This window comes from Pseudopipra pipra, chromosome 17 (genome assembly GCF_036250125.1).
Source record: "Pseudopipra pipra isolate bDixPip1 chromosome 17, bDixPip1.hap1, whole genome shotgun sequence".
NCBI classification, from domain to species: Eukaryota; Metazoa; Chordata; class Aves; order Passeriformes; family Pipridae; genus Pseudopipra; species Pseudopipra pipra.
Genome location: NC_087565.1, coordinates 9,035,656 through 9,062,357, shown reverse-complemented (window position 1 = coordinate 9,062,357; position 26,702 = coordinate 9,035,656). Strand labels below are relative to the sequence as shown.

The window sequence follows — 26,702 nt, the reverse complement described above, 5'->3', positions numbered from 1 at the left end:
ATCTGTAAACGGTCCCTCTTGATTGATATCACTCTATATGGCATAGAGGCCCATTGTGCCAGGGAGGGGAACAGAAACTACCATTAGAGCTGAAGAACCTTTTGTCTGTGATCCCTGTGCATGGAACCAGCAGCAAGTTTTGGTTGTTCACCCCAACTCTGCAGGTTTGCAAAAGCACAGCCTACCTACAGTGGCTCATGGACAAACAAAGCTCTTTACCTCTGTCCTCTCTGACTAGTTAGAACTGGAATTCTGTGGATTTTACAGAATTCTCCCCTGATTTCCAGTTATAATCTTCACTCCAATAAAGAATGAATAACAGCTATTCCCTCCACAGGCAGGGGTTGTATGTGCTCATTTCTGCCTTAATGTCATATCAATCATCAGACCACAGGGACATAAATAACAAACTTTGTTTTAAAATTAAAGCAGCAAAGGATCTTTTTTTCCAAAGGATAAGCATTAGTTTATTTAAAGATAAGGAGGTCAAAATATTCACTACTGTATCATTCAGATGCTAGTGTGGATTAAAATATCAGGCCTGTGGCTCCCTGTACAGGTTTTCCCAGGACTGAACAAACAGAAATCTTAATTTTCTGTAAAATTTATTAACTACAGTTATTATAGGAGTCTTGTGAAGCAGGGAGGTGCCTGGAAAGCTTTGATTTTGGTTTTTATTAGGATTAATTACAAGTACGGATATAAACAAATATCTGAACAAACAACTAAGTTTCCTATGATCTGAGAAACATTAATCCCAGGATTGTAGGTACAGCCTGGTGTTAGGAGTGCGCGGGGACGTGGGTGCCCTCTTGTGTTCCTATTAGAACCTTAAATAGCTTTTAATTTGTTATCCCACCTCACCCAGACGAGAGAGACGCTGTCTCAATCACGTAAAGCCTTTACATTTTAGCGTTTTAATTTCCATTAATAACCAATAGGAAGCATAACTTTATAACCACTGATTCTATTATTCTGCAGGCTTTTTTTAGCTAATTTCAGCTCCATTGAGAAACCACAAAAAGTGACTCGGTTGTTTTTACATTTGAGTATAACATTTATCAAAGGAGATTTTTGTTTTTCCTGGCTGCTTTAAAGCTCTCTAAAGCGGAGGGTTTGTTGCTCATGCCTTGCTGCCCAATCTACATTCTTTTGTCACATGCATTTTTTTCCTGCCTTTTTTTTTTAGTTCACTGCCACCTTCCTACCTTACATACCCCACCCTCTACAGATTTAAAATCATCCACACGACCTTTCTTTAAACATACAACACTGTGCTTGGTGATCTTTAGAGTCGCTTTCTAACATCTAAGGAACAAACCCTGTAAATGATATACCTTAAATGATACACCAGTGTTTGCTTTAGCCTCAGGCATTTGATGACAGCCATGTAAAGGAAAGGAATGAGTCATGTCTACTGCAAGGGAGCTCACAGAGAGCTGCTGAGCCTCCAGCAGCCACGTGGAGTCATTACTTGGATTTCCCAGCAGGTAGGATGGACACTGGATCTGTTTGCACCTCTGCATCAGACATCCTTTTGGAACCCTGTGGAATAAGAGAGAGATCTTTAGAAACACTTTCAAATACTTCAGAATGGTTAAGTCTGGAATTTTGCCTAAATGTGTCGGTTATTTTAATATAATTTTCTCAATTGGCATGGAAAACAATTGTTTTCAGACACTGGACTAACACACCAGAGCCAAGCTGCTGTGCTTGCAGTACTGGGTTTTTGGCATAACTTTCCCTAAAATTTCCCTGGCCTAAATGCTTCACTGAAACCATGCTAAGAGTCCTTCAAGCATGATTAATAGTGTATTATAGCCAGCCTTGGTCTGCTCTAGGTTAAGGGAACATTAAATACTTTTATGCATGACAGGTATTCTACAATGTTAGAGTGATAAAGCTTCTCTTACACTGCAAATATAATTCTGGGTTTGGCACCAGTTCAAGACACTAATCCAGCTTAGATGAAGGAAATGTATAGCTCCAGCTATACCAACTACATTTTTCACTGGTAACTGATAAAAACTTGGCTTTAGTTTAAGGTGCTTGACCTAATTTTACTGGCCTTGAAGTCATCAAAACCTCAGAACGTGACAGCAAAATGGACCCACAAGCAGTGTTTCAGAGGTCGCTGTTAACAGTGCATGGGATGCCCAAATCATTACATGCTAAACAGAAAAACCAGCATGACAAAGCTAAAGGTAACTGCTGTGTGCTTTCCCTACAGTGGGAACTGTGCAGATTCATATGTGAATTGTCCTTTCACACAGTCTGTTTCTGCTGGAAACCTGACTCATCACTTCAGGACAATTCTGTGTCAGACATGGAGAGTGAAAGATTTCAACTTCCTCACCCCTTTCAGGGAAGTAAAAACAGTAGGGTTTTTATACTGATTACACTCCACCTGATCTTCTTTTAAATTTTCACCTTTAGAATCTAAGTATGAAAAAGAGCAGCCAAAAATCACAATGGACTGAAAGAATCCCCTGTCTTAACTGTAACCTTGTGCAGCTCAACTGGCTGCAGTGGGTTTGCTTCTGCTTCCACTGATGTCGAGTTTGGAAGGTTCTCTAGAGCAGAATAAAATTTTTTGGCCATTTACATGCAGCAACAAATCCATCATTTATCCATCAAACAATACCAAGGACCTAGTCATTCCAAATTTATCCAGCAACCCTAAAAACCTACACATCAGGTAAAAGATTTCCCACATTAAAAGAGTAATGGAGTCTGTCAGCTATAGCTGTTCCTGTCTGGGCACGAAGATATTAAGCCACTTCTAGACTAATCTAGGAAACAGGATGATACTATTTGCCATTCTTCCTATAAATAGGTGGAGGGAGGAGACAGGAGGGGGAGCTCATTTGAGATAATCCCCATTTTTGACTCATTTAGCACATTTGCAGTGGTGTCATGTTATTTGCTCATACTGCAGTCTCCCTGCTGCACCCATTTTCAAGGTGGTTGCTGATTAAAGCAGGAAGCTCTGAGGGAGACTGGCTGATGATTCTCGTTAAACTGGAATTTCCAAGCCAGGTGTGAAATAAAGAACTTTGTTCCTGCCCTTTTAACGGACAAATTCCAGCTCTGCCCTCGGATTCAGCAGCACAGGTACCACTGGCTCCTGCTTTGCAGTGCAGTGGAAGTTGGCAGCTAAGCTGGAATATATTATTTTGGGCAGAGCACTTTAAAGTGCACACGCAGGAATGTCATGGTACTGGAGTATATTTTTTCCCCAGATTTTACCCAGGAGAAGCCTGTGTCAGTGGGGCAGATACTCTGGGCAGAACGGGTCCCAGTAGTTTCCACATGCTAAGCTCTCCCAGCTTCTGACAACTTGAGCATGAGTTATTCCAGCTCAGAAAACAATGTCATTAACCTTTTCCCCCCCCTCCCCTTTTCTGCTTCTTTCTAATCTAATCTCTCTAAGACTCACTAAATACATTTTATATAGCTTATAAATTAATCTCTTTTGCCATAGGAACAACCACTGGACCTTATCAGCTGTGCTGAAACCACGCAGGGCTGGAACGCTCTTTGCTTGCATAAGTGGCGTCATTTGTAGCCAAAATTTCAGCTTTTGTTGGCCCCACTGGGAGCAGATGCTGGAACTGCAGTGTTCTCATCAGCTGCATTCCTGCAGTCTGACATCCTCTTGCTCTGTGCCCTTTCCCAGAGGAATCGAGATCCAGGAGAGAGTGGTGTTAAAATATCTGCTACTGAAATAGCAGAACGGGAGGAGTTCAGTGGGCACAGGACACAGGAGCTGCTGCAGCCCCTGTTAAATATTTCCTCCTTCCCTTTTATCAGCATAAAGCCGAATTTTTCTGCTGACTTGCCACCAAATACTCAAGCTCTTATCTTGAAATGGAGATTCTGGCATTGGTTTGTGTGTGTGATCTAATACTTTGAGATTAATGATTACACCTTCCTGGGGCTGAGTCTGATCACCTGGGAGATGTAGATTATTTTTAGGAGCGTTGCAGAACTAGGTTTCTTAGGTATGGATAATCTTCCTGAGGATATTCAAAGAGAGGTGGTAATTTTTCATGAGATGTTCCATACACAGACCTCATTGTAATGGGTTTGTTTTTTTTTTTTCCCCTGCCACTTTAAAAGCACAATAAACTGACCAAAGCAGCTTAACTGTTATCAAATACTTTTTTTTAAGAGCCATCTTCTGTTAATGGGAGAAGGAAGCTGCAGGAGTACTGTTGGCCTCTATAATTGCAACACAAGATAAGGAGCTATACAGCCAAACTGAGGCAAGCAAAAAGATCTCACAGAACATCTCTACTTCCTCTACATTTATTCCGTGTTTTATTCCCCAAATGGTCTTTTTACCTCTTCACAATCTCCTCTCTTGATCTAAAAGCTTTTTCTTGCCTTTTGAATCTGAGACACCTTTCCTGCCTCTCTCTGTGTCTCTCATGATGTTGCCCTTGAAAGACTGTTTCCTTGTTAACTTGCACTTCCTCATATCTCCCTTTCCGGAATAATTTTAGATTTGTAACTGTTGCTAAACTCTACGAAGGATTTTTGGATACAGCTTGAATGAATGACACTATACAAAATAAAGAGTGACTATCAACAGATAAACCCTTTCTCACACAGTGAGAACTACAACAAGGGAGGGCTTAACTTCAACAAAACTTCAGACCAGAGAAACAAATCTCACTTTTCTCCAGAAATAATAGTGGCAGGTAACATTTGCCTAATTTCTAGACAACCTGTGCTAGAAAAATGTGGCCGCCTTCATCCCCTCCAGCTGACATGAGATATGTCACTACCAGCCAAGCAGCTTAAGTAACAGCAGCCCTGCTCCTCCTGGAAGCTGGCAGTACCCAGAGCAGGATATGACACCCACACACCACGTTTGTGAGCGTGGATCACGTTACACCCTCGCACCAACGCTGGGCACAACGAAAATCCACACAGAATTTGGAGGCAAAGGGGGGCGAAGAAAGAAAAACACATGAGTGTGTCTTTGGTAGCTTCGGTCAGCTCACAGCTTCACAGAGCTGTATAACCAGTATCATCATATAACTCTGGCTTTTTCATGGCATATTAAGCAAAAGGATTTCTCGTCATGGCTTCAGTGGGAGACAAGATGAGCAGAAGCCAATGCAAGTGGGTTTTTACTCCAGGTGAGCTCCAACACTTTGCTCCATTGAAACTACAGGAAAACCCCACTGATCTATGGTGGACCAAGATTCTACCCCAGAACAACGAGGCTGAACTGTTGCTAATCTCTACTGCAAGAAGTTATTTCTCTTTTGTTCTTAATTCCCCTTGTAACATGTCCTTGCTTTGGTGATGCGAATCGCCCTCTGCAGGATACACAGTAATTCTGTGAAATGGTGCAAATAAAGCACTTCTTCTGATGTGGAAAAACATCTGCCTTGGAACAAGTCACACTGGTGTGCATGGCAGTGGCTTTATAACCCAGTGTCCTAACTGGGCTGGTTTCCAGCTCTGAGTCAGTATTTCAATCTATATTGCCTGACTTTTCTTCTTGAAGGATTGCCCGGCTCTGCTTCTGCCCTGAGAGCCTTAGAAGTGAGGAAGGGAGGAAGGACAAAGCAAGCTGCACACCTCTTAGGGCAGCCAGATTCACTAGGAATCATTGCAGGCAACAGACACATCTGTTGAGTTTCTTTGCATCACTTGAAAGTTGTGGTGAAGTTTGGTTTGCACACTAAGTTTCCAAAAGATGCTAAAAATGACCCCACAGCGCTGCAGATCCATTGTTGCTGTGGCAATGGGAGGAAAGAGGTTTAAGCTGCATCCTTCCAATTGATTTATAAAAAGCCTCTTGCCAAGGCTTAAGAGGCAGTCCCAGGTCTAACCTGTGCTTCTGTTTCTACATGTGCCCCTGAATACAGACAGGCAGAAAAATAAATCTCCATCTATTAAATGCTCTGACCAGTTGCACCAGTAACACCAAGTCTTCTGGAAACTCAGAGTTTCAGTGTGCTGAATTCTTTCATTTCTCCATTTCAGGTTTCAGTGAAGGGGGCACAGCGAATTTAGGCTAAGATTTAACAAAAAGCAATAAGAAAAAAATACCATGTGCACTTTTTGTGTGTTTTAACGAGTCTATCACTGATTGCTGACACAAGGTGTTTATCTTGTGACCACTGTGCTGGTTCCTACCCACCCCAGTGGTCTCCTTTGATTTTTTCCTTGCAGGGATTTCCCATTTTTCAAGGATATCCTAGCCGCTCTGAAGCAGACACTGAACCACCACCAGGGTGGTTTAGAGCAGGCAGGTTACTCTGGTAAACCAGCACCACCTCCACTTTTCCCTTATAAACACACCCTAATTTGTAGGTGGTTCAGTGCCTGCTACAGGAGCAGTGTAGTCATCCCCATAGCCAAGGCATGAACCCCAAAAACAGTGGTGTGGGAACAGTTACAGCTGTCCCATAGCAAACACTACCTGTGAATCAGCACCTTGAGGCCCAAAATTCCCTCCTTTGCCCGAAATCTTGCTGTTCTTTTGCCCAAGCCCTGCAAAGCTGCCTGTGAAGCTGCGCTCCCTCACAGCACAAATCCCCCATGGATAACAACCTACAGGCTGGGCGGTTAAACAGCTGGGAAATACTAAAAAGAGAAGGTGAATTAACATACAAGGCCCTTGAAAAACCCTCCCAGGGACTGCCTCTTCTCTGTCTTCTTGTAGGAGGGTTCCTTGGAAGCGTCTCCTCCGTTCTGGATGGAGTCGGTGTCGGCTGCCGGCTGCTCCCGGGGGTCTGGCTGCTCCCTGCTCTCCTGTTTGCTGCCCTTCTGCTTGCTCAGCTCCACCGTGGACTTCTTGTCTTTGGAGCTCTCCTTGCTCCTCTGGCCCACAGGGTCACCTTCAGCCGGGGCAAGTGGCCTCTCTGTGGCATTTAACGTCTGCAGCGGTGTCAGACAAGGGTTATTTTCAGTGGGAAATATAAATATTTTGGAAGGCAATCCATAAATGTGTTAAAAAAAAAAAACAACACCAAAAAAAATTAAAAAAAGGCCACCTGGCAGGGAGAAAGCCTGCTGTCCAACAGGTTTTCATTTGCAGAGGTTGGGATGAACTCCTGCAGCCTCTGCTCAAGGGAAGGGCTCCCAGGGAGCTGGTGGAATTACTCACATGAGCAAAGACTGCAAGATCAAATCATCCTGCACAAACCTGCCTTATTTCTGCCTGTGTCTCTGCTGAAGCTGGTTTAGGAGGCAGAGAACATGCACAGAGAGATGCAGAGTCACAAGGAGGCACTGCCCACTAAGACTCCTCCAGATTTTGCATCCCAAACAGTGAAAGTACCCAAAAAGGGCAAGGGAAAGATTTGGGAGAGAAAAGAAACAAAAGGCACCATAAAGCAAATGATAAAAACAAATCTGCTGCAAAACTGCAACACTCCACCCAAAAATTAACAGCACAGGGTTTGGCTATGGAAGGCCACAGCATCTTAGAAAATGTCATGTACAAGTGCAAAAGAAGAGACAGCAAATCTTCCAAAGAAACACAATCACAGATCAAACTATTCATAGTATAGAAAACTTGAAGAAGTGCAGGATATGTTTGAGGTTCACAGGAGAAAAATCATATGTGACAAACAAAGGATCAGACAATGAAAGTGTCACTGTTTGGAGAGTAGCAAATGATGATGTTTTGCCTGGAAATCTGTTTGCAAATGGGATTTTCTTTTTTTCTTTGGCAAAAAAAGAATCATATCGCTCTCTCTATTAACATCATTAAAGCAGCACAAATTTGCCAGGTTGAAAAGCTGGAAATCTTACATCTCCCCTCAGGGTATGGCCCAGAGCTTAATGGTGTTTAATTTTTACAGCTTTGGGGATTTTACTGTTAGTGTTGAAATATTTCGTGTTCTTCTAAAGGCCTGGGGTTTTGTGCTTACATGACAGGCTCAGGTTTCACTAAAAACAAACACATTTTTAGATACTGTGATTTCAGAGAAAAACCTGAAGGTAGAGGCTCTAGAGAAACACAATGCAAATACACCGCTTGTATCTATTTTTAAAAATACCCTCAAGCCATTCTAATTTTGGGGAAACAAGAATGAGAGGGGGTAGCAAAGCTTGCTTTTTTCACTTGATTCACCTTTCTTCCACACCCAATCTTAAAAAAAAAAATAAATTTAAGTTATAGAACCTGCAACCATTTAATACATTCAATCTTGACCAGTAGGCTCAAGTCCTTCACAAAATAATTGCTTGTGTTGAACTATTTCTTTTTCCAAAGACCAGACATATGTGGGTATATACTTCCTTACATCTGGATTTGTCTGCTCTTAGAGTTAAAAATCCAGTCAGGAGCTTGTCTTTGCTCTGGATCTTCAGGATGCACATGAAGCCATGGAGATGGAGGTGATCAGTGGCCTCACACACCTCCTGAGTGTCAATACTCTATTCAAGCAAATTCAGTAATTCAGAATAAAGGAGAACTGTCTTGTGAGGCTGCACAGACACCACACTCTACGTGTGTCTTCTTCACCTCACCTGAGAAAAAAAGACCTGTTCAGATGCACTTTTGAGTGGCTCAAGTGATGCAGGTGTTTTCCAGCACAAGGATGAACAGAAAATCAGATTTATTTGTGTCTCCCTCTGTTTCACTCAGTTTAACTCTCAGTCCAGGAGCTCTCAGCTGCTGCTCCTTCTTACTCTTATTTGTCTCAGCTTTTGAAATGTCTCTTTGGTGCAGTTGCAAACGTGCACGTTCAGTTCAAAAACAACCACAGCACCCGAAATACAGCTCTGAGACTGAATATAGCTCTGAGACTGGATACATCTGAGTTCAGAGGTGCCAGAACAACCTCTGACCCTTATGAACACTCCGTGAAATCTGTGGGTGTAAAATTAGGGTCTTCCTCACCACACGTGCTTGGTTGTTCAGGACTGAGCCAAACCCGAGTGGGATGCAACAGGATTATTTCTACGAGCAGGTTGGGCCTTTGATGTTAGTCAAACAAAACACTTTTAAAAAATATTCATAATACATTTTCCAGGCAAAATAAGAGGGGGAAAAAAAAACCTCACTCCTATCAGATAATCTCTTTGAGGTGTTTCATATTAACCTTGAAAGGCAGGAAATTGGCATATTTGATATTGATGGGAGCAGCTCAGGAAATACGAAGTGAAGCCTATGAATAATGAAACATGTTAATGTTTCTTATTCTAAAGGGTGAGCTGCACCTGACAGATTGCTTTTCCTCTCTCAGCACTGGCAGTGCAACAGAAATAGAGAAAGAAAAGATGAACAGCAGAGTATTTTCCCCATCGTGTTACAGGAGACCTTAATCCAAGGCTGATTTTTGAGTGAAAAAGGCAGACTCTGAAATTTCTGCAGATTTTGTGTCAGTGCTGTAATAAATTTCTGTAGCATTCAGAATGGCAGTGATGGAAAGTGGAGAAGAATCACAGCATTCCAGGGACACAATGGCATAATTCAAGGAGATCCTTTCACAGAAAACCCCCAAAAAAGTCAACAGCAGATCCAGTTTTCACTGGGCTTTTCTGTGTAATAAAACTGTTCTAAATTTACATCAGGGCAAGGGAGAGAAGGAGAAAGAATAATAAGGTGATTTACAAAAATGGAAGGCAACTGGCTGCTAATTAAAATAATAAAAAGTAGATCCAGGACTGTAACTTTTAGTGTTTTACCCAGATCACTTCACAAAATTCTTGCATGAAATAAGGAGCAAATGTCACAAGACAAGACTTCTGTATTTGGGATGCTTTTAGTGACTAATTCATAAAGATTAACCTTGGTGTCATAAGACATAATGAAAATAGGAAGAGTGAAAAATAGTTTTACCGTTAATTAAAAAAGGAAATTCTGAAATGTCAGTTTTTAATACAACTTCAGTTTTTCTCTTAAAGAGCCTTGTTTTACCTTTGATTACTGAAAGATTACTCAAAGTAGTTCTTCTGGGTATCTTGCCTTGCAACAGATGAGGTTTTTGTTCTCACACAAGGTAACAGTATTTGTATTTCTAATGAAAATATAATTTTTCTGAAGCATTTTAAAGGCATGCAGAATATAATGTAAATGTCACATCCAAAGTTTTGGCTTAGCTTTTATGAACACAGAATGAAAAAAACAAAAACAGAATAAGAAAAATACTACCACGGCTTTTGTTAAATTGCAGTGAACAGTTTTCATTCTCAGTTTCATTTCTCCTTTACAGAGTTTGCACGTAAATGATCTTTTCCTCAGAAGACAAGTAAATCAACAAAATAAAAATAATTCTAGCTGTGTGTATTTAGTTTCACTGCCTAATTCAAGCTACATGCAGAAGTTAAAATAGCAGCAAGAGAGAGGAGTAAACCTGACTGTAAACTCACTAATTAATTTAAGAAAAAAAACAGACCTGGAAAAAAGTTTGGTGTTTGTTTTAAAATCTGATAGTGACCCTTCAAAATCTTGTTTAATAGCATGAATAGGTAAAATAAATAGATAAGGAAAGAAATCAACGAGCATGGAGAAACTTTTCTCTCAGTGATTTTTACATTTCAAAAGGTAGAATTGTGTGGATGGAGGTGGCAGGAACCCATCACCAAAAGATGAAAAAATCCAGGCACTTACGTGGTGACTGGGGCCATTTACCACTTCGGAACTGGCTGTCCCTCCATCACCCTTGACTGACTAAAATAACAAAGGGTTACAGGACTTCTAACAGGGTTCATTCACTAAGAAGACACACATGAATAAAGGTTTGATTTAAGGCCGCTCTTTGCAACACTAAAACAAAACCAGACGCTTCAGAAACTCCACCAACGTTTCTGAAATACCCACAACCCCAAGGTAGATTTTGCAGGTTTTTTTCCTGTCAGTCTGTTTCATGCAAGCCAATTTTCCCATTAAGAAAAAAGGAGAAACACGAGTGAGGTCTCAGTGGACCTGAGATCATATCAGTCTTAAACAAGACAGTGCTATCAGCCCTGCCACTGTAGTTTTCTAGGAAAGAGCTTTTTTTGCTTTGCAGAGCCAAATCCATCTTACAAGATCTAGTGGGACTTCCTCTCTATCCAACCCTCCCACTAAGTGCATGTCCTGTGAATAATTAAAACCCACTCAGCTCTCTAGGTGTATTTTTATAATTTATCATCAGCGTCCATTTATTCCCAATTTTTGCTTCCCAGTTTATGCCTGCAGTCTGGACACATCTGAGTGATAGCCCTCCTTGGTGCCCACTCTTCCCAATCCAAGCAGACCCTGAGGCTGCAGCGCTGAGAGGTCACTCAGAGCAAACCTTGACTCTGAAATACCTTTTTTAAGGTACAATCCCCTGTTTCCATTTAGCTTTTAAAAATGAGAAAGCCCTGTTTGACAAAACTAGCTCAAGGAGTAAATATCACAAGCTTTGTGACAGTTAAATTAAGCTTTAGTCACAATTAGTGCCACAGAAAGAACAGGAGTGGAGTGTACATTTGTAATTAGGAGCCGTGTTCTGTGGTATTCCCCTGAGTGCTGTACAAGCCACAGAGCTCAGCAGCAAAGCGTAAAATAAACTCCAGAATTTCAAAGAGCCCAAATTTAAATGTCATTTTTCATTGCCTGAGTTCAATGAAAACAATGAAAGGATGTGACTTTTGTTCTAAAGATAGATCAGGCGGAATTGTGGTTTTCTGCAGCTTGTAGATTTGTAACTTGAAGCACAACAGTGTCAGCTCCATCCTACAAATGGTGTTATTGCAAGGACCTATTTCAGTCCCTGATTTTCCTATAAAACCACAGAAAATCAATATGTGCCAGCAGCAGGACAGAAAACCAAACCACTCCGTGACAATTCATTACTTTTGTGGGAAAAGTTCTCGCTCTGGAACACGTTGTTGCTCAGCCTCCTGTGTTTGTGCTCGTGACGCTTTATCTGTGCAAGAGGTTGCAGAAATGGAGGGGAGGAAGCACAGCATGGTCTGTCTTTACACTGCAGGAGAGACAAACTCAGTCCAGAGTGTATGAAGATGTGCTGTGATAAGATCTAGTTCGCATTTCTGTCTCAGCAAGGCTCAGATGCCTCCAGAAAAAAAAAAAAGTTTGTGCTGTAACAGCCATCAGTGTTCCCTTTTCCCCCCATAAACACCCCAAACCCAGAAAAAAACAGCCCTGCTTTAGCCAACATCTAGTAATCCATCTCTCTCTCTTTTTTTTTTCATTATTTATTTTTATTTTTTTCACCAAAAATAACAGAGTAAAGACCTTGAGGTCTAGACAGAGTTCCCTCTTGCCGTCAGTGAGACACGATCCCAAGGATTTCTCTCCAGCACTGCTGACCTGTTATTCTTGCCTTTGGTCACTTAACATTGCTGCTGCCCAGAGCTTCCCAAAACCACCCCCCCTGCTTTCTGTGGCAATAAGGGGTGGATCAGCACGTCTTTAAATGGAGGAAGGTGGGGACAGCCAACCCATTTGCTACATTTTCATGAATAATGAAGAAAAGTTAAGTTGTGACAGCATAAAATAGTTATTCTTGATTCCAAATGCTATTTATTGCCTAAAAGTTTATTTACATGGGGAAGTAGGCCAGCACAGACGCAGCAGACAATGTGGAAACAATATTTAGTTATCCCAGGAAGATAAACTCTCCTTGGGAACATCCATACTCAACACTATCTTAGACCATCTCTGATGCCAATAAACTTCCTGGCTGAGGACAAAGATGCAGCCTCAGTCTACAGTTGGCAATTATCTCATTCTTATTAAAAATGCCAGTTTATACCCTTCTTCTCTCCACAAAATATCTCAAACCAGCCATTTTAAAAGGATTTCTCTTATTTAGCTTTGCACCTGTTTATATCCTATGCAGGAACTTTCAGGGCTTACATCATCTGACATGTCCTAAGGGGCTCTCAGACCTGCTCAACCTCCACAAGGGGACCTGGGGTGATTAATTCAGGTGTAACATCTCTATCAGGACACCTGCACTGGCTCTGATATATCCCATCCTGGAAATAACACAATAACTGTTTGATTTTTGATTAATGAGGCTGGAGTGACTTTCAGCTGGATTTCAAATCCACACAGGTGGATTACTTCGATAAAAGAGCAGTGCTATTTCTTCATCTCTTATTGAATTCCAGGGATTTAGACTAATTCTTTATCTTGCTATAATTTCCCAATATCTTTTATAGTATTAGTTAACCTTCTCCTATTTTAATCACAGCAGTGGCTTTTGTGACCTTTGCAAGCACAAAAAAGAACGGACATCTGCGCTGAGCAAGTCAGCAGGCAGTCTTTGGGATACACACTGCCTTTTCCAAGGGAAATTCCTCCTGGTTCTCCCAATGGCTTCTCCTTGTGTCAACAGCAGCAATTACAGTGCTGAGGATCTAAATGTCTCCTTGCTGTCACCCCGTGCTTGTGCTTTCTGAGGAGAATAATGTCAAAATTGGGGCATCTGGAGAATAACTGACTTGCCTGTTGGGGGTTCACAATAGACTGCAATAGAATTAATCTTAATTTTTCGGTACCAGTCTTGAATCCTAAAATGCTAAACTACCTTTCCTTGGGCACCTGGTGGTGACCTGTGTGACATAAAACTGTGGATGTTGTGAGAATACCTTGGGATCTTCCTCTGCAGGCAGAAGAGAAACCCAGTAAAGAATCATATTAATATAAAATTAAAAGTCAACCTCTTCCAAGAGATATTATTGCTCTAATAACCTCCCACTAGCCCAGGTTGCTCCAAGCCCTGTTCAGCCTGGTCTTGGACACTTCCAGGGATGGGGCAGCCACAGCCTCTCTTGGCAACCTGTGCCAGGGCCTCCCCACCCTCACAGAGAAGAATTTCTCCCTCCACTTTATGGCTGCTCCTGTAGGGCAGCCAAACCTCCGGACAAAACTACAGTAGAAACCTTTTCTGAGTGGAAATTACACCTTCCAGTGAATGCTCTGCCAGTGTAGCTCTGCTGAGCAAAAAGCCCTATTAGACATCTCTACAGAGTTCATCTCAACTCTCCACAGCCCTGGAGCTTCCCTGACTTTTCCTTGTGAGAAAAATCAAGCCTGTGTTGGAATTTCAGACATTTCACCCATTTGCAGCGCTCACCACTAGTTCAAAAGCTTTACAGAAAGTACCTGTTCAGCAGTGGCTTAAAATCCTTGTGTCTGCCTTCAGAATCAGAAATACTGACTGAGCAGCTGGCACAAAGCTGTTGGGCAACTGATTCTGTACAAAACCATGGAAGCAATCCAGTAATCCCAAAGTTACTCAGAGGAAACAGCCCAGGAAACTTCAGGGACAATACAGATATTAAAATAATCCTTGATCCGTTTGGAAATCGATAGCCAAAAGCAGAGCAGATGAATACTGAAGGTTCCAAAAAGCTGCAAAACCACCTAAACCATTAATACAATTCTTTTCCCCTGTGGGTAGATGTTTGTCTAGTACTGGTTCTGTTTTCTAGGCCGAAATCTGGATTAAATCCCCGCTCTGATTAGAGCAGTGATACACCTACTGCTTTAACACAGCATTGTTTTCTTCCATGGTGACTAAGATGGGTGTGGAACAGCTTTATTTTTTTAATGGGCACTATTTTTTGGTAGAGTGACACGATCTGAAGTCATGATCCCCACAGTTGTTAGTGTTTGAAATGCATTGCTCCCAACTCCCCCTCTGCATGCCCAGCTTGTGCCACTGACAGGCCTCCATGCAGGACAACCACAAGGATTTAGGAATAAGGTGGAGATTTTTATAAGCTGACTGAAATCTTACGTGGAATTAAAAGCAGGTTGGGTGCACAACTGCTGGCTGATATTAAGAATTTTTTGCTTGGATCCTCAAATATATGAGTGGCCCTGTAGTAAAGCACTCTCCAAGAACAAAAACTAAATGAACCCATCACAGATTGGGCTGAGCCCAGCAAACAGCTGAGAATAAAAGAAATGCTAATCTTTTGGAAATAAAAAATAAATCAAGATTTGGGCTGTGGTGTGCACTCCTACAGCCTGAGTCATCAAGTTTAACCTGTGACACTGTGACTGTTCACAGGTATGTACCAGGTATTCACCTGTGGGCAGACACCTGGGCTGGCCATTACATCAGCTCAAAAGAAATTACATTTTTCCACATTTTAATGTTTAAGCTACTCTGATATCCACACCATGTAGCTGCCTGAAAACAAACCAGCATTGACTGAAAATGGAAATCTTCCATATGCATTTGTAAACCCTGCCAAAATAGATCAATTGCTATATAAATCCTCAAGGTCTGCTACGATTTTATCAGAGACGTGTTATTTCCAGACTTGGATTATTTTCTTTCTTGGCCACTTTTCTGGGCTCTTTTAAGAAATATTGTCTGGCTGTTTGTACACAAATCCATTGGAGTAATTTCACACCTACAGCCACAACACAATACCAGCCACTTGATCACCTCAGTGGTTTCCTTCTTCCCTCTGGTCTTCTAGGAAAAAGGATTAGACTCTACTTTATGCCTTCCATTTTTCCATCTAACAGACCTTTGCAGCAGCAACTGCATCCTTTCACATGCCAGTTTAGCTAACCTACATAAGCTGCCAAAAAAAAAATTGACCTACTGAAAATACAACTCCCTGAAGCAAGTGCAGAACTCAACACAACGCAGGGACATTGGACGAACGGGAGACGGGTTTGGAGATGGGATCCTCCCGGAGCATCATCCCGGGGGAAGTGGCTTGTGGAGCTGAGGTTCGTTCAGTAGCTCAACCCCTGGAGCTCCCTGGGCCACCTGGGGGAGGGAAAGGGCCACCGGAGCCCCCGGGCAGGCGGGGAAGGGACCGCGGAACGTTCCTGGAGGAGCCGCGAGAGGGAGATGCAGGACGGGGAATTGCGGGGAGGGGGGTCACGCTCCGCCCGCCCAGACGCAGGATTTCCCAAGAATCACCCCCATCCCGGCAGCGCTTCGCTTACCAGCTTGAAAAACTTCCTCAGATTCGTCTTGGGCGTTTTGCTTTCTGCCCCTCTGGGTTTCACTTCTGAGCCCTCCGGGCTCTTGCTCTCGTCCCTGTCCGGAGCCACCGCTTCGAAAGACACCTCTGTTTTCTCATTGCTCACGGCCTCTGCTTCCTCCGATGCGTTCTGGGGTTGGGAAACGCGAAAAAAGGGGAAAAAACATTCCCACTTAATCAGTGAGGATTTGCTTGGGGTCTTTAAAGAGGTTACGAAGTGCTGCAGCACTGCAGGAACACGTGTGGCATGAAAGCATCCTTTGCTTAACTGATCTCTACGTGCTGCTTCAGGAATTTGATTCGTCCCAAATAAGAAAAGTAAATAAGTGTTAAAATCCCACCATCTTATATAAATCAAACAAATGGCCTTTCTTGTGCTGCAGTGCCAGTTCTCAAATGCAAGAACCTAGATTTGACTACAGTTTTAAAAAAAAAATTAAATGAAATGGCATACAGCAATATGTATCCTGAGAAGATGACACTCAGGTAAAACCAGTAAATATGAGAAAGATCATACCCAGGAATTTGCACACAAAAGCAGAAATAGGATTAAATAAAACACATTGTGGACATTATTAATTGTTAAAACTGTATAGCATCATTCCTAGTGAAATACAGGAGCGCAACATTCCAGCCCCAGCATTGTCAGGCTGGTCACATCTGCATCCCCAGCTCCTCTTCCCAGCTGCACAGATAGAAATGATTTTTTGAGGTACAAGGTAGTTAAGTAGCTCATCTATTCCTTCACCTAATTCCACGGGTCACAGTCATTCTCTTTGATAGTGCTGACCCTCATTTGAATTCAAGAAAAACTCCTGGGCTTTAGGAACGCTTAAATCCTGATTTAGAACACCTTTTTCTTTCCTTAACTTAAACACCTATGCACTTACTTTAATTTGGAATTATTATATCAAAGTTGTTGTGGAAGTTATGGTTTATCTTGTTTGAGATCTTAGACTTGCTATTAAAAATGGTATGAATTTCCTATAATTATCTCCAGAAACCATTCCTGTAAACCCATCTCCCTCTGTGAGGCTGAATTAACTGACTCTGAAGATTTCCTTTCACAGTTTTGTGATCTCAAAGATATCTGTGGAAGCCTGGTCCAACCTCCTGCTGAGGAACTGCTTGTGTTGAGCTTGTGCTGCCTCCAAGGCTGGAGGTTCCACAACTTCTGTGCAATCAGCCCAGGGTATTTCAGACATGCTGGGCCAAGAGGAAACTCCAGACACATCTCAAAGTCCTCTTCTCAAATAAAGCTGAGGTGGCAAATGGAGACTTATGACCAAACCGCTTCCAGCAAAGATTCTCTGACATAATTAAGAAGAATTTTTAATTTTTGTTCCTGTTCCACCTAAGAAACTTGAAGAAAAATTTTCATTTGTGCATTCAGGAAAATCACCAAGGTGTTTCTGGCAGGAACTGAGGGTGAAATAGGAAGAGCCTGACAAAGCTGAAGTCAATAAACTTTGAATGGTTACATTAACTGTTCTCTAGAGCAACAGGCTCAGCTTCTTCACTTCACTTAAGGGAAAAACAAAAGTTATATCAAGTTTTGTGACCAGTTTTAGGAAGAAACTCCAATTTATATAGAATAATAATTTGCAAACAGCCTGGCTTATATCAGCTTTGATGCGTAAGTGTTCTCATAAAAGTTCTCTCCTTACACCTATAAACTGCAGCAGCTGAGGTTGCTGCATTCATGGGTCCAGATCCTGCTTCCAGTTTCTTAAACACAAATTTTAATCAATTCAGCCCAAGTCAGCAGCTATTGCAGTTATGCACCATGGGGACAGAAGGGCTGTTGGGTTATTTTATTTTTCTTTTGTTAAAGGCACTCTGCCAAATTTAGAAAACATTTCAAGATACATTTGCTTGAAGTAAGATGAGCTCTATTCTTCCTGTTACAGAGCAGCTTTTGCTTTCTTTTTCAAAATAATATTTTAACTTATCTTTGCTAGCTGTGTTTTATAAGAGTATTTTACTGTGCTCTTTATTTCATTGTTTTAAAAGCATTTTTTATTCCCTTAAATGACAGCGTCCTTAATTTTCTTTCAGTAATAAGCTTTTAAAAACAATTGTGGTGGAAAGTTTGTGTCTACTCTGAGACATCTTCTGGTTCTTACAAACCCTCCTGTTGTTTTGGGGAACTGTTACTACACCATTTTCTTATCTGGGTTCCTGAGCACACAAATTGTTGCCTTATGAGAGTGTAACTTATTTTGTGACCTGGATAACTTGGATTGGAGTTTTCCTTTGGCTGGCTGCATCTTTCCTCCAAATTGAGATAAACACTGCACCCTGCTTTGATCTCGTGCTGCAGTCTGAGCTGGCACTCCCCACTGCATTTCATTAGACACCAGGAGCACTTCTGCTTTCCCTGGGTCAGACCTTCCCTATGAAGCAGCTTTTCTTTTATCTTAACAATATACATACAACAATATGTTCAAGAAATTTCCACTTAAAAGGGTAGTCAGGCTTGAGATCTGCTCCAGACTCACAGGCAGGGAGCAGGGAGGGTTGGAGAGACTTTCACCCACCTTCCCACCCTCCCTGGCCAAGGCAAAGCCAACAGAGGTTGGTGTAGTCAAGGCAGCTCAGCTTTAGCCCTCACCCTGGGCTTGGACCTCCCCCCAAAGCCCCTGTGACCTGCAGCCACTGCCTGAAGGTGCCACCAAGCAGTTTTTGGGCTGTGACAGCTCAGACTATGAACCACTGACACCACACAGGTCTGGACAGCCCAGGAGTGGGGTCTGACCCCTGAATCCCTGGATTGGGGAGGTCAAGGTCCTTCCCTGCTCTGAGGGTGGCAGCTGTGGCAGCCAAACCTTATTGCCCCCCTCACTCCCTCAGCCATGGGGGAATTCTCCTTCAAGTGCCTTCATCCATTTACTCAGCAAAACCCAGCCAGGATCTCCTTCTCTTCCACATGGTAGGTGGTGTGTATTCCAGGATGGGAGCAAGTAAAGGGCTGCAGGAACTTGGTAAGCCCTGGGTAATTTTAACATTTGCCTCACACACTCCACTCTTTTTGCTTTCCTACGATGGAACACAATTGCAGGCTCAGCAGTAAAGGTGAAATTGGACATGGAACTGTTGGAACAAGTCCAGAGGAGGCCATGAAGTTGTTGAGGGGACTGGAAGTGTTCAAGGCCAGGTTGGACGGGGCTTGGAGCAACCTGGGATAGTGGCAGGTGTCCCTGCCCATGGCAGGGGGTGGAAAAGGTTGTCTTTAAGGTCCCTTCCAGCCCAAACCCTTCTGTGACTCTTCTCCTTCACCCAACAGCCAACCAGTTTGCTGTTTGTGTATCAGCACAGAAATACCCCTCAGTAAAAAGAGCATAGTTTTTCTGCAGTTGTTTGACAGCAGAGTTGCAACAGCTTAAAAGTCTAGTTTTTAAAGAAAATCTATCTGCTTTTAAAGATAGTTCACAGAGCAATCCAAATAATGCTGCCTTGATCACCTTCCACAATTTACTGGCCTGCCTTGATCAGATAAATACGAAGCATCCTGTTCCTCTGCCCTGGTGAAAGACCTACAAGGCCTTGAAGCCAGCTTTCCAACACAAATATTGGAAATCATTAACTGCAGTTTTCTCTCAGTATTCCTTATTAGAAAAGAAATGCTGCCATGACAAACATTTGAGTAACAGTTACAAAAACTCCTGTGCAGACCCATCAGGAAACGGGGCAAATTCAAAGTGGTTCCCAGCTGAGAAGCTGAAAAAGGAATTTTTCCTTTTCCCTTTCCATATTTATTCATCTGCAGTCAGAGCAGCAGCATCAACTGCAACGTGTTGACAGGCACTTCATTAGCTTCACTTTGAAGTGAAAGCTCATCAGAAGATGGATATTTAAGAGACTGCCTGTAAAGGGAGAAGCTGGATCTCAGTCCTGGATCTTTTGAGTGTTGTGGCTGCTGTTTGTTAGTTCAAAAGGAAAACTACTCCTGGCTCTGAATTATACACCTATTGGAACAGTTGCCAGCTTCAATTCTCTGTCCTAGCAAGAGGACAGTGCACTGAGTGTGCCAGAAAGATAAAATCACTGCAGGAAAAAATCCCACGAATTCTTCAAACCAGGCTGAGTTTGAGCCTAACCTGTAATCTAAGGACTTTATTTTTTTGGTACCTCTACTCTCATTATTTTTAGCTTCAAACTGACTGGGTCACCAAGGGCTTTCATCAAAGGAAATATTATTCTCTGTCAAGAAATCTCAGTAAGGAAACATGAGCTTTTTACAGGTGAGGATTCAGTGCTCAAAGAGGCTGATTTTTTTTTTTTAAAATTCTTAGGACCAAATCCAGTTCTCTATTGCAGAAATTCGCTCCAGAAAACTTGCAAAAACTTTAGCCTCAGCATGATTCCAGACCCAAGAAGTTCTAACTAAGCAGAACCAGGCTCATTTTTCAGAGTTCAGGTTTCACAGACTATTGTAATTCAGTGCATTTGTGTAAGTGCTTAAACCAGCCCTTAGTATTTTTGGCAGCAACAAAAATCTGCTTGTAGAGAATTCTCTGCAAAACTTTCTGTTCCATAAGCAGCTGATGACGGTGTAGGATAAAAAAAATGCAGCGTTATCAACCAACAGGAGTGAAAGAATTTTGGGACAAGGTTTGTACCCCTGAGATGTTTGAGATCCCTGGACTTCACCTGAGGATTGTTACAAGGTTAAAGCAGCGCAGGGCAGGGACCAAGAGCTAATTTAGCTCTAATATGGGATATGTAGAGCTGGTGTTCACTGTGGGCAGTAAAACATCAATAACTTCTTTAGTTTGGGTTAATATTTCAAAATAAGGTTTAGAAACCTTACCAAAACCTTATCAGATTTTTTTTTTTAAGCCTTCACTACCAATTTCTCCCTCAAAGGGGTGATTTTCACTAGTTTTCTGCAAGAAAATCTTCCTTTCTTACATGTTTTTTTCTTTTTTAAAAGACTCTGTTACTTCATTATGAAATTGCTGAATTCAGACCAAATTTATTACTCTGTTTTACACTGAAACTACACAAAACAGTCTGCCAGAAGGCCTCTTTTTTCCCCTTATTTCATCCTGATGTTCAACATACATCCTGCTTCCCAGCAAATAAGCCAGACTACTCCGAGTGGGAGGTTTCTGTAGCAATAACTACATAAAAAACCCTCCCTCTCCCTCTTCTTCCCAACTTCCATCTCATTCCAAGCACCTGATTCACCCAATTCCCCAGGAAATTAAATCCCAAGTAGCAAATATTTCAAGCTTGGATTGTCTTCATGCATATTTACTATTTACTAAACACCTTAATTTCTTTTACATAAATAACATTTCCAAAATGTATCTCCAGCTCAAGCTAAAGAAGCTGCAGGGCCACTCAGCAGCATCTGGGTGTTTGGAAGCAGTTAATTCCTGGGATTTGTACTTGAACAGAAGCCCAGAAAAGCAGTTATTCAACATACAGTGATTCAGTAAAGTTTAATACAGCCCTTCTTTCAACTGAAGATTCCACGAGGATCATGGAAACAGGAACTGTGTTTGCAGAGTTAGTCCTAATTTTAGTTAAAATCATTATTTAACCTGAGGAATAATATGTCTTCCCAAGCAACTAAGCGCCCAGACTCAAAGACTGATCTGCTCTGTCATGGAACATTTTCTACTGAGTAAGAATAGACCCACCAGATTCCAGGTTTTTAAACATCTAGAACTAAAGCAAACAGTTCCAAAAGATGGGGTATAAAAGAGAGATGGGTTTTTACAGATATATCTCTATTAATGATATGATTTGGTAAAGAATGCTGTGATCTCCGTGGGTTTTTTAACAGAAGCACTGAATTGACAGAGAAAAACATTCCTTATTCCACATAAAGGTTTAACAAACTGGATTTGTGTGTTTTGGTGAAACCAGGAGACAAAGATACAAGGCTGTGTTTGTATGTGCATACAAAGTTCAGCACATGGGAGCTGCTCTCCCGGGCAGGTTTGACTGCTCTGCTGTCACAGTGCTCGGCAACAACTCCTCTCCCTGCACGGAGATGGAGCAGCTCCCCAACCCAGCCATACCTTTTTCCAGAAGAGCTTGCTCAGGGGCATGGGGGTGGCTGATGGTTTCTCCTTCATCCCCTCCCTGGGGGCTTCACTGGCTGCTCCCTGAGGGGATGCTGCAGCCTCGGGGGCCTTCGGGTTCTGCTTGGCTGGCGGCGGCTCTTGGGAGGGAGGGACAGTTTTGTCTGGTTTTACAGAGGTAACAGGCTGCTGCTCAGGGCTCTGGAAGGAACATGGACACACAGGTTATTGTGGAGAACAAAACACCCAGAGCGTTTTCAGGCATCACCTGGTACAGGTGAGCACCACTGCACAGGTGACATGGGCAGCAAGGTGCATCTCTGCCCTTTCAAATGAAGCGACATCTTGAAGAGAGGAAGCAAATGGCACAGCAACCCACCCTTCCCAGAGATGGGGAACTGATAAAGGAATTAAAACACTGTCTTAGAGGCTAAAGATGACAGTGAGAATAATTCCCCTTTGCCCACATTATTCTGGAGATAACTCCAGCCATCCTACTCACTTTGGCGTTGGTTGTCTGTTGGGTCTCTTTTGCAGCCTGAAGGGAAACAAAACACAAAGACAAGTCTGTCTGAGGCAATGTCACAGTGCTCAAATTGTCTCTGGGACAAATTATTTTATTTTTAGTCAACGTTTGTGAAAGTCCTGGCTCCTGCAGCCATGGAAACTGAGCCCAGGCTGAGGAGATGCTTCCAGACCACTGCCAGGTCCCCTCCTTCTACCTGCACTGCTTTGTGCTCATGTTGCCATGCTTGCAGTCCTCAACCTGTTCTTTAAAAATAGCTGTATTTATATCTGCATTCCCATATTCCATATATTCCCGTTCTGTCCAGGTAACACATTACACAGGGTTTGAAGGTACTAGCAGAGATTTTTCTGCACTATGTCTGCATGTGCAATTTCCAGGGCACATTTACACACCAGAGCTGGGTGTTTTCTATGGGGAGCCACACACCAGGCTGGGATGTGCTCATGCTGCCTTCAGAATGGGGAACTTCACTTTCTGGGATATAAAACACAGGCAAATGACAACCTGGAAAGCAAGGGCACAGAACAGCCCTGGCTTTGTAGGAGCAGGAGTTGCAGTTCCACAAAGTGAAGCTCTGCAGGTGCTGGGGATTGGTTTAACCCATCCTCTCACACTTTTGGGCATTGGGTGGGATTTACCTTTTCTATATAATCAGAGTGGCTGAGGTTGGAAGGGACATTAAAAATCATCTCATTACACTCCCCTGCCATGGGCAGGGACACCTTCCACTAGCCCAGGTTGCTCCAAGCCCCATCCAACCTGGCCTTGGACACTTCCAGGGATGGGGCAGCCACAGCTTCTCTGGGCAACCTGTGCCAGGGCCTCCCCACCCTCAGAGGGAACAATTTCTTCCCAATGCCCAATTTAAACCTACTCTCTGTCACTATGAATCCATTCCCCCTTGTCCTGTCACTATGTGCTCTTGTAAGAAGTCTCTTCCTTGTAGTCTGCCTTTTGTAATAACCTCCTCCTCAGATCTGTGTCTCCTGATTTCCTCAGAACACACAAATCCAGGAGGAAATTCCTCCTGGGCAGTGATACACCCCTCTCTCAGCCCTCACACCCAGCAGAGCTCACACTGAAGAATTACCTGAGCTGTACCTAAAACATCAGCCAGCCATAAACTGAGCCCAGCACCCCTGGGCTTTGGGGACTTCTTGAGACAGCAGGTGAGAGTTATTTTGCAGGAGCCAGGACCTTTTTTGTGGTCAGCTCTAATGAACAGGATCCAGAGCAAGTAGGAAGAACAAGCACAATACCATGGACTGGCTTCAGCCCTAGTGCTCAAAGTGAGTGACCAACCCTTCTCTTCCAAGGAAAAACCCCATAAACCAGCACAGTTACACTGCAAAACTGGCATGAAATGCAAGGCAAATACACAGGGATGGGAATGAAAGGGTAGAGAGGGACCCAGTTTGGAATGCCACCCAAACTGGGTCTGAGGTCAAATGGACAAATCACACTGTGTTAGGGGTTTATATCAGGATGTGCATTGCTGTTTGAAAACAACATTCAGGAGTTGCTTTAAAGTTAGTATTCACATAACAGAAGACTGAAAAACAATGTTTTTGTTAAGCTAATAGTCAACTTAACTAATGTACAGAACTGTTTATTTTGGAAGATTTGCACAGGAGACAGTGAAGTGCTCAAAACTAAATATGAGTAAATAGATTAAAATTATCATTTCAGATAAAGAAATTTGTTACCTGGTGATCTAGTTCACACAGTAAGGCATTTTAGAGGAAAAGATACAAACTAGGGGTTTTTTTACTAGAATTGGTAACTTTAGGGCCTGCCTGTCACATCACTGCTCCAATCTGAATTGCCATTTTCAATCAGCCTCACAAGCAAACTGTTGGCACCATTTTAATCCATCCCCTTTACTCTTAATATGCCATAAATGCTCTCTCAGCTATTGCTTCTTTAGTTTGTATGTGGAAAGGAAACTGTGAAAATAAATTTGGAAACAGGAAAAAGCTGTTTTAAAAGTAATGACATTTTATAACACAGATTTTATTGGCGTAAAAATTTAGTGCTGTTGCTTTCCTTAAAGATAACTGCTCTCATTCCAGACCATAACTTTTTAAAGTTCCATTAAATATTCCAATGAAAGCCAAGCATCTCTCCCTACAATTCACTGCAAGATTTTTGCATTTTTGTAGAAGGGTCTTAAAAAATCCTAGACAGGTGTAGCTTTTACCAGGAAGCCCTAACTCATTATGAACAAATAATTAGTATTTTCATTGTATTAAATACCAAAACTATTAGCTATCAACATAGTATATATGAGATGAGATCTTAAATTTAGGCTGGTGGCAAGAATTGCAGACTTAAAACCATTGGGAATATTATTATTCCTTCAGCAACATGCAGATGACTTATCTCAAAAATGTGACATGGAAAGAACATTTCTGTGTTGAAAATGTGTTAAAGAACTCCCTTTGACTTGTGCCCTTGACTATAAAGCCCCCTACTCACCAGAAATTCCATGTGGGTGTCTTGAGTGAGCATTAAATATTAATTACTTGCCTCCCCCAGTGAAAGGGTCTCTGCTCCCGCATTCTTTGGGCTAAAAAGCTACAATTCTCTACTTCTCTGCCACAGAGCACGATGGAAGATTATCTTCAGAGACTGCAGAAACCCCTAAATACAGAGCTTGAGACCAAAAGCTTTCAGTGATTTTTGGTCCTCTGAAACAACCCTTTGAATGTGCATTTAAAACACTTAAAAGTACTCTTCAAAACCAGAGTTTTTTCCTTCAAACTATATCCGGACTTCAATCAACGATTACTTTTCTTGTTTTCAGTGAGAAATACCTATTTCTGAAGGAAATTCCGTGTTCCAGCCTTCTCTGTGCTGTATCAGATGGCCCAGTTCACCAATTTTAGCCATGTGATGGTGCCTGTTAATGACCATAAAGCCTGAAGTGCAGCTGGACTGAGCTCTGCAGCTCTGCCTGCTCTGCAGTTGCAGGCTCTGCTCACATTTACACAATTCATTGTTTGTCAGCACCTTCGATTTTGTTTGTAGTGGCCAGGGAGGTTTAGTCAGGGTTAGTAACTGGGAATCACAGAGCAGGGAAGGTGAGAGGAGTTCTTTCAGAACCCTGAGCTCACAGATGGCCCAACGAGAGAAACGCTGCACGTGAGGATGGTTTTCATCCCACCTGGCCCGGGAATGCTCACACAGCATCCCCAGAGCACTGCACATCTGGCCAGATGCTGGTTGGAGTCACCAGTTAAACAACTCCTCTCTCTGACAGGAGCCATCTGTTACTGCTCAGGGCTCTGCTCCTGCTCGAGGTTCATACCGACCTTGTGCCTAAAGAGTTTACTAAATGTGCTGTGGCCCAGCTTGGGACTCTCTGCCTTCTTTTTCTTGGCTCCTTTGGTTGGGGATTCTGCCTTCGGAGAGGGCTGCCCACCATGGCCCTTCTCTGCTCTCGAGCCCTTTGTACAACACCAGTGGCAGTTGAGCACTTATTGCAAAGTTATTTGGTTCATGAAAGACATTCAAACACTCACACACATAGCATTAAAGGTAAACATCTCCTTTTTGCCCTGGACAACAAATCATGGGTTTGGTTTTTTTTTTTTCTTCTGAGTGATTACTCAGCTCTCCTGAGACTTTCTTTCATATGAGGAGTGAAATAAAAGCTAAGACAATCCACTTGATTCCAAATTAAATCACAATTTTCCCTCTAAAATCTCCATTAAATTGAAACCTAAACCCCACAAAGACTGAGACTTCAGTTGTTGACGCCCAAGGTAACTAGCTTGTCCCTTTGCAAGCTTCATTCTTTTTTATTTTACACTTCAACAAGGCAAAAAAAAAAAAAAAGCTTCCAACCAGCAAAAAACTTGAAAATGAGTTGATAAAACTTTCCAGGAACTATGGAAGCACACAGAGACCCAAACTCCAAAGAAGCAATCAGCCTACAGTGTTTACAGTGTGAATCACAGAATATCCTGAGCTGGAAGGCACCCACAAGGATTATCAGAGCCCAACTCCTGGCCTGCACAGGACACCCCAACAATCCCAGCTATGTGCCTCTTGGGGTTGTCCTGTGCAGGGACAAATATTGGGGTTGTTTAACCAGCAGGGTGGGAGGAAAGGTCCAGAGTACAGAATGTGACACATATGAGCATGTGGAGTCGAGATCCTGGTCCCAAGATTGTGTCCTGCAGTGCAGTCACCAGTCCTGC

At 42.5% G+C, this 26,702-nt stretch overlaps 1 protein-coding gene across 3 annotated transcripts in view; it reads right to left on the bottom strand.

The window, feature by feature from the left end:
- Positions 1-441: 441 nt before the first annotated feature.
- Positions 442-26,702, bottom strand: part of BCAS1 (brain enriched myelin associated protein 1) — a 43,040-nt gene continuing 16,779 nt past the window's right edge. The window contains exons 6-11 of one of the 3 annotated variants that reach the window (XM_064674178.1): positions 25,812-25,946; positions 22,471-22,506; positions 21,966-22,169; positions 15,893-16,060; positions 6,637-6,903; positions 442-1,545 (exon numbers count right to left, since the gene is read on the bottom strand). In XM_064674178.1, the coding sequence (XP_064530248.1) occupies positions 1,471-1,545; positions 6,637-6,903; positions 15,893-16,060; positions 21,966-22,169; positions 22,471-22,506; positions 25,812-25,946 (885 nt within the window). In that variant the 3' untranslated portion in view covers positions 442-1,470. The remainder of the gene's footprint in view (positions 1,546-6,636; positions 6,904-15,892; positions 16,061-21,965; positions 22,170-22,470; positions 22,507-25,811; positions 25,947-26,702) is intronic. The other 2 variants (XM_064674180.1, XM_064674179.1) reach the window with 2 other exon arrangements.